Raw genomic sequence first — 12,030 nt, 5'->3', positions numbered from 1 at the left:
ACGGATGATATGAGAAGAATAAAGCTCTGCAAAGTGCCAAGCCTTGCTTTACTCACAAACTGGACATAGACTTTTAAAAATATAAGTATGAATTACTGCTATGTCCAGGAATGAAAACATCCTCTTGATATTGCTTACCAAGAGATTCCATATTGACTTCACAGAGATCCTTGTCTTTCTCATCAGCCTGACTCATTTTTCCCACCAGGTATCTTTGTTTCATTTCAAGCTGCAGGCGGACAACAGCAGATATGAGTATCCAGCATTTTTAATAGACATAATTAATATTTTTTACTTCTTAAGATATGAATATGACATTTTACGAAACAAAGGAGGTTTACTGAAAGTGGGCTTGTCATGAATCAAAGCTTATATTCAATAATTTAATTAAAAATAAGGAAATAAGTATTGATTATTCCAACTCACCATCCAGGTTCTTATCCCCTCAGCTAGTGCATACACCTGGACAAACTCTTCACTTAGCACAGTCTGACCCCCTTGGGAAACTGCCAGCAAGAAAAAATGAATGCTTAGGTACAGCAATATACCCCTCCATTATGCTCTAGCTGAAGCTGAAGAGAAAAGGTTGAAGCTGCTGGTATATAATCTAATAAAGGTCACAATGAGAGGGGGCCATTCAGTCCAACCAGCTTGTTTGGTAAATGATATATATTTTAAATGTTAAAATCATTACACTACTTTATTTTCTCCCAATTTAGATAATCATCTTGTTACACTTACATTTTTATATCTGAAAAGGTGGGGAATGTCCCCTACAGGATAATAATACAGTTTGAATTGAAGTGTAAAGTGATCCATGCATGAACTACCGAATGAGAGTCAGAAGAGCTTCCTCTCTAAAGCAAAAACAAAATACATCTCACATGGGTACAATAAAAAAAAAAACTAAAATGTAAATACCATAGCTCCTAAGGGCAGCGTGCAAAACAGGTGTGTGGTAAACCATCACCGCCCAGATGGCATTGACAGCCTGGTCGACCTTTGACCCGGCAGCAATCTCATTTCTGGATGGTTGCTTCTTACAAGCAAGCATGAGTGCTCTCATGAGACCAGTCCTGGCATCTGAGGGCTCTTTGGAGGGGTCCCAGCGGGCAAAGTCAACAAGGAAATGTTTGAAATCTTCACTGGAACAAGCGTTGACCTATAAATGAATAAAGTGGGCTTGTATAAAAAGAATAAACACAATTTAAAACTAGAGCTTTGAAAGGTTGTAGTCGGGTGTTTTATACCATCAGTTTAATAGGATAATAAACTAATTACAAGGAATAATCAGCTAACTCATAATCAGTGGATCTTTAAAATGCCCATATCTGAACAAAGGAATCTTATAGTGCATAACAGGAAAAACATTTACTAAAACTGCACTGCTGACATGGATGGGTTTCTCATGTACAAGAAGACAAGTGAAATACTTACATATGACTAAAAAGAGACACTCAAAATTACTGACTTTTGAACTGCACAAATTACTAATGCAAAAGTTCTAAAAAATATATTTAACAGGACTACACCTGTAGATTACCTTCTTCTTGTCAGTACTGCACGGTGGGCAGCTGTCTTCCTCAGGCAGCCCGTGTCGGAAGAGAGGCTTCCACAGAGGGGAGTTCAGAATATGCGACATCTTTCCAGCAGGGAGCTCTTTAACATTTCTGATCTCTAAGCAGGGAAGAACAAAATATTATTAAAAATGTTGACAAGAATTACAGAGTGATACACACGTACTAAGTAATACATGCTCCTTTTGTTTGGTCCACTTACATTAAAAGTACCAGTTTTGTTGTGTTCAAATCAATTGCAACATCTTCAACAAGGCAAGAATGTCTAAACAGGCCAATATTAATTTGATAACTACCATTATAAAGTACTACAACTGAGTACATCAGCAAATGTGCATAAAAAATAAAATTCCTTGACAAACTATAAAGATAATAAAGAAGAGGAGGAATACTGAATGTCTCTTATTGGATAATACCTTTCTTAATTTAATTTGAATTAAGTTTTGGGTATTGTTAGGTTTAGGGTATAAGGTTTCTAAGAGTGCTTTTTAACCTAACATAAGTTTCCCAAGCCCCCCACTTTTTTAAATAAATTGCCATCTGTGCACCCTAGAAACCCATGTGCCCACTGGCCACCAGCCTCACCATAGGGAGATTTCAGAGCCATTGTTCGAGATGCCAGACGACCCATTAACCTGGACACTAGGAGCTGCAGATCAGATACCCAGGACACAGTGACATCAGGCAGGCCGTATGCTGTAACTGTAAACTTGTAGCCCCATTCATTGTTGCTGCTGTCAGAGTGGAAGAGAAACTGCAGCTGTGGACCAGCCTTAAAAGTAACTTTCTGTGGGTTAAAGCACATCATCCAGACATGCATTAGAACAATGTTAGATCTAGTGTCCTGCTAATAGCCAAAGCCCTAAGCATGGCTTGTCACGTCCATCACTATAGCAATTTGGTTTGATTTATTGAGCTCTTTATCAGAAGACATGTTAAATTAAACCACTGTTCTACCTTGATCCATCAAAATCTAACTTATTGTTAATTTTAAAGAAAAAAAAAAATTAAATTCCTTTTAAAATCTCTGATCCAAAATCAGATGCCTGAAAACATGTCTGGGATTCCTGCAAACCATTCACTGATCCATCTAGAAAAATTAATCAGCACAATCAAGACAAAGAAACCCCACCTTAGGCCACTTCTCTGTGCCAACCTTCATATCATAGCGAACCTTTCCACCCCTGGCATCAGTGAACTCCAGGTAGTCGTATCTAACAGGATTCCAACATAACAGAAATTTAAGGAGATGATTTCAAACAGAAGAAAGCGTCTTACATCTAAACAAGCATTTAAGAGCTCATTAAGGAAATTTAAGCACCTTTAGTTCTGAGTAGCTTATTATTTGAGAAGAAAAAAATAGATCTAAGCATGAACAGCAATAACAAGCCCTGTGAACAAAATCCAGTGTTTCACTATACTGGCTTTAGATAGATACTTTATTGATCCCTTGAGGGAAATTGCAGATTTATTTATGTCTATTTCATGACTAGCATGAAGGAAACATTTCAAAATCTTGACAGGTACCTTTTTTCAGTTTCACATCTGTCATCAAAAACGACTTCAAAGGATGTAGCCCCTGGACAAACAAAACCGGTTGTCTCGTGACGGCTGTTCTCATAGTTGTGTGGCGACTCCATCTCCCATGTCCTCAGCACCACAGGCTGCTGGGGCTGTTGACAATTCTCCAGATCCCCCTGGACAGAGAGAGAAATACTATGTCTATGGCTATGACTGGCTACATCTTGGGTTAAGAAGCCAAGCAGCAACAAATAGTTGGAACAAAAAATACAACATTTCCATATAGCTCCTGAAACATGATTTATACTTTGACCACTTCATTGAATTTCTACAGCAAGTGGTTTCTATTAAACCAGGTTCTTCTCAGATTGCTGCAAGGTGATTCCAGGAAGTCCATACCTTGGAGAAGCTGTCCTCGGTTTCACTACACAGGCCTTTGAGTAATTCTACCAAAGAGGCAAAGCTTCTTAATAGGACACTGTGCGGGATATCCAAGGAGCATAACTCCAGCAGGAAAATGGCCTGAAACAATATAAAACAAATTACATACTGCATCTAGCTAGATATGGCTTACTGAGGACATCACAGGATATTAGGGTACCAAGAGGCAAACTGTAACTCTACTAAACAATGCAGATGCTATGGGATAAATATCATACTATAATAAAGTTTCCTTATTCTTTTTCAATTCAAAATACTTAATTCACCACCAGGGGGCAATTTCATATTCTAAGTTAGCATCCAAAAATCAGAAGAATTAACAGTTGACTATTTTCTTCAGTACCAGTTGTCTTGTAGTTGTTGCCAGAATAGAGCTGCTCAGTCTCTCCATGATCTCTGTTCCACTGTACTTCTCCAACAAGGAGACCAGGATAGTCTTTGTGCCCAAGAGGAATCTATCAACATCTAGGGAAGATCATTCAGATGTCACCAGTGAGAACTATACTTAAATAGAGAATAGAGTACTTCAATAGTCAATGGCATACGTTTCAGAAAATCCCACAACATACTCAATTGCAGTAAACGATGAAAAGATGGTCCTTTGCCTATAAAAGATTTTGTAAAATGATCAAACAAAAGGCCTTATTAAATATTTAGTTTAGCCTAATTACATTATAGTTAGTCAAGCCTAGTAACAGTTTAACAGTCATTATGTTTCCATCATTGACAGGGATACGTTTTTTCATATTCTTGATTCTTGATTTCATCATAATGTATAAATCCCCGGTAAATAAGTTATACAATTATATAACACTCTCTTGTAAAGCAGTATTTAAATGTTCCTTTTTCTAATTTATGCATACAACCAATTACAGTGACATCTCATAATGTTATATTATTTATTCTTAGCAAAAACAGTTGATGAAAACAGATGATAAAAATTCTGAAAGCCAACAGTTGGATTTGGGGAAAAAAAAAGAATAATGCACTTTGCATTTCTGTTCACTGGTGAAGCTTAGAGAAATCTTTCCAGATGTTATTGCCACTGAAAAAGTTGCTTCGTATGTCAGCAAAGCACAGAAACCAGCAAAGGCTTTAAGGTGATACAGGCAATAAAATATAAAAATATAAACTATTTAAAATACAGAAAATATAATCCAAACCTTGAGGAGGAGGGACACTTACATTTAAGGAGGATCTCCCTGGCAAGATCAGCAGCACTGTTGGGTCCTCCCTTGAGCTGGAGGTAGCACCAAGACAGGAGGCTTCCCTGCAGAGCCCAGAACAGGGACAACAGCACCTTCCTCTGCCCACTGCTCTCACATGCCATCATCACCTCGCACTGCAACAAACACCACACCATCAGAAAGCCTGCCAGATGCACAAGGAATCTACGCCCCACAAAGCATGATTAGATGTACATAACACTATACTGTACAGTCTCGAGGGCAAGCAATGTGCTTCCTAACTGGTACTGTACCAGAACGCTTCAAAGCAACATGAATCAATGCTTCTATGAACAAGCTGCGTTTTACATCAAATGTTCACATATTCTGTGATGAGGTTGATGAACAACAACTTATTACAATACTGGGCAACTGCAACTACAGTATTTGTATTCAGTTTTGTGCTTTCACTTATTTTATTAAGTAACATATGACCGCTATGGATATGTTGTCAAAATCTAAATCAGTTTACTGGGGTTCTGTACTGGAAAAGATCTGTGGATTCTACATTAGGAATGAGAAAATGACCTTCACCGTGTCCATCCCTGGCTATTTTAAACACTTTTCGAAGATGCATCCTGAGTCTACCGGGTATGCTCTGTCAGATACACAGTTGCAGATTATACTTAATAGGAACCAGAGGGGATATTAGAACTAGTATCCTATTTCTACTTCCATTCCAGGAAAAAAAAAAAGTGTTAAATATAGGGAATTTATTCATTCTAACCAATGCACGAAGAATCTATGGAAAAACGATTCTGTCGTACAAATTTAAAACCTTACAGCACTACCAATATAATTTAAGCAACACAGACCCAATAAATCAAAATCTGATATTGCTCAACATACCTCTCGGGTTGCCACCAAAAGCATGGAGTCCATGACCATGAGAACTGGACTGGTGTCGAAATCAGGAGGAGCACCTTGTGGTGGAAGGAGCAGCAAACCGCTGGGGTCTTGACCACTAGTAAAAGCAGAAAACATGGTACTTAGTCATTCAGGCATCACCATCTTTCTCTATACTGATATTTTACATTCTGTCATTGAGGTCCCAGTTTACTTGTCCGGTGAGGAAACTAAAATAGAGACAGGAAACCCAAGGTCTACACTAACCTGAAGTAGTTACAAAGAGACTCAAACATCAGCTTTGTGGACTCCGGCTGATCATCTGCTGTGATATTTTTCTGAAAGGGGAAAAAGAAAGGGACAGGATTTTAATTAAAACCTTCAGTGCAAAATAAACTACTTTCAAAAACCATCATTTAAAAAGAAAAAAGGAGTTTTCGATCCATAAAACCTTCCCCGACTATTTTAAAACAATAATTCAAATCTGCAGACATGTTTATGATGTTGCACATTGTTTGCATCTTTAGGTTTAAATAATTAAGGTTACGTTCTTAAGAAAAAGACTTCCCGCTACCTAAAACCATCCAACACTCAAAGGTTTTACCTACACAGAAATCACTACATGACAATAAGAACCAGACATTCTTCAGTCTGCTACTTTGCTTCTATAAGTTGGCAAGACTTGGCTAGTATATGGAGATTGCTTCTAAAAATAATTCAGTAATGCTGAAAGACTTCCACTAGTCATGGTTCCAAGTTACAATTAAAGAATTGTATGAGGCTCTGTATTTCTGAAGTTCACTTACCATCATAACAAAGAGCTTGTCTCTCCTGCTCTGCTTGTCAGGAAAGAACACAGCTGCTCCATTCAGAATAGTCTTGACAGCTTCTTTTCTCAGAGCTTTGTCTACAGCACTCTCCCCTTCTGGGCTATCCACCACTGCTCAGGAGATTAAAACACCTTCTTTAAGCATTTACCACAGCACCCAGCATTTTCAAGTTTTGATACCAGCAGTGTTTGGTCATCACATGGATTAATGGGTATAAACCCGGGTGAGACAAAGCTCAGCACTGTCATCTAAGCTTCTTTTCAGTATCTATCTTTTCTGTTTCGGCAAACAAAAGGTACATCAGCAGAGGACTAGATCAGCTACCATATTAAAAGCATTTCAATACACTTCCACAAAACCCACTGCGGGAGTGCACTGGGTCACTGGACAAGCCAGTGTGATGTCATCCTGGTGGCAGCATTCAGGTGTGGGACCTCACCTTGGCAGAGGTGCGTGTAGAGCTCCTTCACTGCCCCTGGCTGCTCCGGCTCTGCGCTGCAAGAGGCTCCATCTGGTGCTCCAGGTGCGACTCGGGCAGACAGCACAGGGAAACAGCTCTGCAGGAGCTCCAGGAGCAAGATCCGGGTCTTCACAGCCTCTACCTCCTCGCTAACATAAAAAGAGAAATTGCAGTCAATCGAATAAACCGAGGGCCTGCAATTTTTTATTCTCCTGCATCCATGAAGATTAAGAAGAATGAAATGGGGAACACTTATAGAAATTTATTTATGGAGGTGCATTTTAAAACGAGCACCCCTGACTTTCTCAGAGTTCTTACCCAAGCAGTTTATCTTGAATCTTTCTTTCTCAACATACTCACATACTTACTTTTTTAGGAGTTTGTTGTAAAAGTCCCAGAACAGCTCTAGATTCAGACCACTGAAGTCCAGGAGACATTTCTGTTTCAGCATGGATGTTTCTTGAGTCACCTGAAGTCAAGAAAATTACAAAGCAGGAACCTTTTAAAACTGAGACCTCAAAAATGTTCCAGCAAAATGTCTGAATATTATCCTTTGTTAACTAAAGAATTCTCTGCATGAGAGGGGAAATGCAATTTTAAAACGTATTACTTGCACGTTACAAATTAATACATGATGGTGGGTTCCCAATGGACAGAATCACGCTAAATGTTTGTATTTTGCAATTGGTACGTGGTCCTGAATTATGGTTTGTTTCGTGCCTTAACACATAAACGTGGAATACCACTGGCAAAATATTCTACTTTGCACTCGATAACTTCAGAAAAGAATAACAATGGCAACTACAAATCAGCTTAGATATACACAAGTAAAACATCAATTTTGATTAAACTAGTTGGAAAGAGATTTTAAAACATCAGTCTGATAAAGCTTACTTTAAGGAATTAGTTCAGATTAGACATGTCAGAGCTGGTTTCTGATGAAAAGACAAATAAATAAATAAAACAAAGCAATATGCTTTTCATTGCCTGCCTTCTGCTAGAGTTCATCATGACGTAAACCACCAGGAGGAGGAAATGATACTACCATATTACTTAGAAAGGGGATAAGTACCATGTCACGTGTAAGCTGCTGAATGAAGTAGAGTGTTTTCTGTATAAGTGAAACTCCGCAAATCACACTATACTCTGCATTCTCTCCTTGCAAGTACAGGTTCTCCGTGTCTATGTGCTCAGTTCCAGGCCGCATGTATCCGCTAAAACTTAGCTGCTGGATTCCCAGACGCTCGGCTGTCTCCTGTCTTGTGCATAGGAATTTCACCATCAAGTACTAGAAAACAAACACAAAAAAAAGACAAGACACCATAGCCCACTATTCTTTGCAAAACACATGGTACATAGAACTTTATAATGCTATATTAAAATTGCAGGTATAAACTTGTCCCTGAAATGGAATTAACTAAAATCAGCAGATGGCACATTCCTTGTTTACTGTGCTATTTTTTAAACATGATAAAGCAAGAGACAACGCTAATCACTTCTTCTAAATTTGTGAGCACTCTTATCTGACTTCACAAAGTTTGACAGATCTTGCTTCACTCGGCCTGTAAAGGGTATCTGGCTCCCATGCGGACAGCGCACTAACCTTTGTAATGCAGCACTGCTGCAGCTTGACCTCCACGTCATTCCAGTCATCCTCGAGTTCAAACCAGCCGACAGGGTCATCCTCCCCCAGCTCTGAACGCTGGCTCGTGCTACACAAACAGCAAGTGGTGATTTCACTTCTGTTAGACCAAGCCAAGCATTTCACTTCCTTTAAAATACATCCATCCGTGCAGGGTCATGGGAGAGCCGAAGCCATGAGTGTAAGGCAGGATACATCCTGGACAGGATGCCAGTCCATCAAAGGCCTCACACAGCCACAAACCTGCACACACTCGCACCAGGGCCAATTTTCCATGAAGCCAATTAACCTACCAGTATATCTTTGGATTGTGGGAGGACACTGGAGCACTCAGAAATAACCCAAACATGGGGAAACATACAAACCGCACACATACAGAACCCCAAGTCTGAAACTGAACACAGAGCCCCAGTCCTGGAGGTGGCAATGTTAACCACTAAGCCACTATGCTGCTCTAAAGCTAATGCCTATTAAGGAGGGGGAGAAAGCTGGGAAAACAATTTTACAAAATGGAGCACAATAAAATAATTTTACCAATTCTTTTTAGTTTTTGTTTTGGCTCTCCACCTAAACACTGCAGTTCACAGGTCAGAAGCTCTGCGCACACTTTTGTTTTTCTAAGACTTCTGCTTTTCTCACTTCATGACAAACACAAAAGATCTAATTAATAGTCCTCACTGTCGTTGCCGCGATTTCAACCAATGCACTAGGGATTGGTTAAGGGATTGCGTTAAGCCACCGGAGTGGGACACAAAGGCACTCCACAAACAAGGAAAACAAAATATGCACAAGGTTATTAGAGGATTGGTGTCACCAATGTGAAGCTAGTTTTCCCCATAGGGTTCAGGGAGTAGAGGATGATAACCATGGAAAATAATCTATGCTTTGGGATTTCATTTTCAAAATGAAACAAACATATTGCCCAGAACGAAGAAAAAAAAGATATAAAACGATCCATTTCAAAAGGCTTTTCTTACCTATTTTTTACAAATTCACGGTAATCATTGAAGTCCCATGCATCATACTTCTTAAACCTTTTGAAGTGCTTTTCTGCGTCAAATGTTGTTTCAACCTCGTTGTAGGCAAAAATCAGACCACATTTGGCACCAATTGCTCCTTTCCGCACCTACAAATTAGGAAGGACACAACTGCTTACAGCCATTGACATCACCATACAAAAAATGCAAAATTCCACAAAATTAACATTTTAGTTATTGTGACAGTACCTCTTTACAGTATTTCACACGACAGAGCATAAAGGAGACTACACAAAGGTTTAACAGGTTCAGTTAAAAATTAAAATAAGAAATTGAGATAAAGAAACTGAATTCAACTCCACCCTAGGTAAGAGATGACGGCTTGGTTCCCATCATGCCACTGCATGGTTACAGCAAAATTGTGCACTCACTTTAATCTTCATCTGAGTGACCTGGAAGGTTGTTTGGTCCTCTGTTGATAAGATGATGCTAGCTCTTTTCTTTCCATTTTCTGTGAGGAAACCTACAAACAAAGAAGTGACAAAATACTGGATTATGTGTAATGCAAAAGACACAGTTATTCTTTTTATTAATCTGACACAAACTGAGTATGGCTATCAAGTGAAAAAGAAGACCAATTATTAGTAATATAGTGATGGATTAATGAAATATTTCCAATGATTTCTGAACTGCCATGAATTATAAGAACTCATGCCTGAAATGGCATGTTCCCTCATAACACCAATACTGAATGACCTGACTGGGACGTCCCCTGTGACAAAGGCCCTACCATCCCCTGCAGCAGGAGGATCCATCAGCATGTTCTCAGGCCCCGATTTTTCCTCCTTCCCCTTCACGTCACAGGCTTGTAGCCTCAGCTGGAGAGGCTTCCCTGAGAGAAAACAGGAATACGCAAAATTGTAAGAGACAGCCATTTTGCACCACACTTTCAATCTCATCAAGCTAATTCCAACTTCCTACTAGATTCACAGATAATCATAATGTGCTCATGACGTTAACAATAATGCCCAGATTTAGAGAACAGTACGTTAGCTCACATGCCATTCTCAGCAAACTCATTATAGTCTCTACCATGACCAAAGTCTGCAATGAAAGTCTTAATCTACAAAAGCAAGATGGCAAGATTTTTCTTACAGGTTTAATTTCAATATCCTTTAAAATTAAACAATGCCCCTTTACTGAAAACATGGAGTAAGTTCTGTCAGCTGTTTTCTGAAGCGCTTAGAATATGTCATTTGGCAAAAGAGATTAGCACTCATATGAATAATGAAAGTGTATGCTTTTGTGAAAAAAAAAGGAGATTTTCCTTTAAAAATGGTCATTGTTTAGACCTAGAATAAGTCAATTAAGGAATGAAAAGGTTTGTTATCATGTATTATTACCACTTTTAAGCTGATCTAGTGACAACTTAAAATATCACATCTTCCCCAAGCTGTAACCAGAGTGAAAACAGCATAAATCATGGCAAAATAGGCTAAAAAAAGCTAAACAGCTGCTGTGCAGCTCTGGCTAGAACCTGCCTATAGTAAGAAACTATATTTTAGAAGATGTCAAGTGTGCGAATGGCCATTACATCTATGTATTGTTAAAGATCCCCATCAAGTTATGAGCGAAAATCATACATTTATAAACAGAATATACTAGAAAGTGACACAAAGCAAATATTCCTGCCTCAAAAATAGTTTAATACAACTCAATAAAAGACATACATTTATAGCTAAAAATACAACCACATAAAAAGCACCTCACTTAAGACAAGTCAAACAAAACAAAGTTACCATTCTTATACAGCAGTTGGAGTCTGACTGTAGCCATGGAGGAGATGAGAGAGGAGGCCCTGTACTCTGTGCCCAGATGGTCACTGATGATGGACAGGGACATCATCACCTTGGCAAGACTCCCCCGGGCCAGGGCAAAAGCCAGCAGTGTCATCTCCGTTTCAGGGGTCACACAGCAGCTGGCAAGGAGAAACCCAAAACCTGATTGAATGTGGATACTCAAGTAATGTACAGGTAAAGTGAACAAAGGACAAATCTGTAACTGTTAAATCCATCTTCACTCTTTGATCTTATAGTAGGGGCACCTTTACCCTATAAATATGAATTTCTGGATGCATAAACAATAGAAAGGGTGGCACCCTAGACTGAGACAGAGCTGCTGTAAGTTAACAAAAAAGTATACGAGTTATGCAAGATATTCTATCTTGTGCTGACAAAATTACTGTATTCAATTTACCGGTCATCACTCGTGCAAGCAAAAATCTTCCTCTAGCACTTACATCCAACCCATGCTCACAGGAATAGCTTCATTTACTCACTCCGCTATTCTGAGAAGAAATCCATCCACCTCCTCCAAAATGTTTGGCGAAAAGAATTTGGGGAACTCAGTGGATCCAGGAGTTAAGGACAATGGTGGCATGTGCTGCAAAGCTTTCCTGAATGAAAGGAATACATGCTTCAGCGCCCAAGACAGCTTCGCAACAATTAATT

The 12,030-nt window shown here is 39.1% G+C and overlaps 1 protein-coding gene across 1 annotated transcript in view; it reads right to left on the bottom strand.

Moving 5' to 3' along the window:
• Positions 1 to 12,030, bottom strand: part of zzef1 (zinc finger, ZZ-type with EF hand domain 1) — a 41,392-nt gene that overhangs the window by 25,081 nt on the left and 4,281 nt on the right. Inside the window, exons 7-28 of the mRNA XM_015367763.2 lie at positions 11,859 to 11,975; positions 11,320 to 11,498; positions 10,311 to 10,412; positions 9,952 to 10,043; positions 9,521 to 9,669; positions 8,505 to 8,613; positions 7,974 to 8,189; positions 7,270 to 7,370; positions 6,881 to 7,050; positions 6,418 to 6,551; positions 5,879 to 5,949; positions 5,615 to 5,729; positions 4,725 to 4,881; positions 3,883 to 4,004; positions 3,498 to 3,620; positions 3,105 to 3,274; positions 2,710 to 2,791; positions 2,163 to 2,364; positions 1,544 to 1,677; positions 922 to 1,162; positions 427 to 506; positions 139 to 229 (exon numbers count right to left, since the gene is read on the bottom strand). Of these exons, the coding sequence (XP_015223249.2) occupies positions 139 to 229; positions 427 to 506; positions 922 to 1,162; positions 1,544 to 1,677; positions 2,163 to 2,364; positions 2,710 to 2,791; positions 3,105 to 3,274; positions 3,498 to 3,620; positions 3,883 to 4,004; positions 4,725 to 4,881; positions 5,615 to 5,729; positions 5,879 to 5,949; positions 6,418 to 6,551; positions 6,881 to 7,050; positions 7,270 to 7,370; positions 7,974 to 8,189; positions 8,505 to 8,613; positions 9,521 to 9,669; positions 9,952 to 10,043; positions 10,311 to 10,412; positions 11,320 to 11,498; positions 11,859 to 11,975 (2,957 nt within the window). The remainder of the gene's footprint in view (positions 1 to 138; positions 230 to 426; positions 507 to 921; positions 1,163 to 1,543; positions 1,678 to 2,162; positions 2,365 to 2,709; positions 2,792 to 3,104; positions 3,275 to 3,497; positions 3,621 to 3,882; positions 4,005 to 4,724; positions 4,882 to 5,614; positions 5,730 to 5,878; positions 5,950 to 6,417; positions 6,552 to 6,880; positions 7,051 to 7,269; positions 7,371 to 7,973; positions 8,190 to 8,504; positions 8,614 to 9,520; positions 9,670 to 9,951; positions 10,044 to 10,310; positions 10,413 to 11,319; positions 11,499 to 11,858; positions 11,976 to 12,030) is intronic.

Source organism: Lepisosteus oculatus, chromosome 26, assembly GCF_040954835.1.
Source record: "Lepisosteus oculatus isolate fLepOcu1 chromosome 26, fLepOcu1.hap2, whole genome shotgun sequence".
Taxonomy (NCBI): domain Eukaryota; kingdom Metazoa; phylum Chordata; class Actinopteri; order Semionotiformes; family Lepisosteidae; genus Lepisosteus; species Lepisosteus oculatus.
This window is presented reverse-complemented; position numbering and strand designations above follow the sequence as displayed.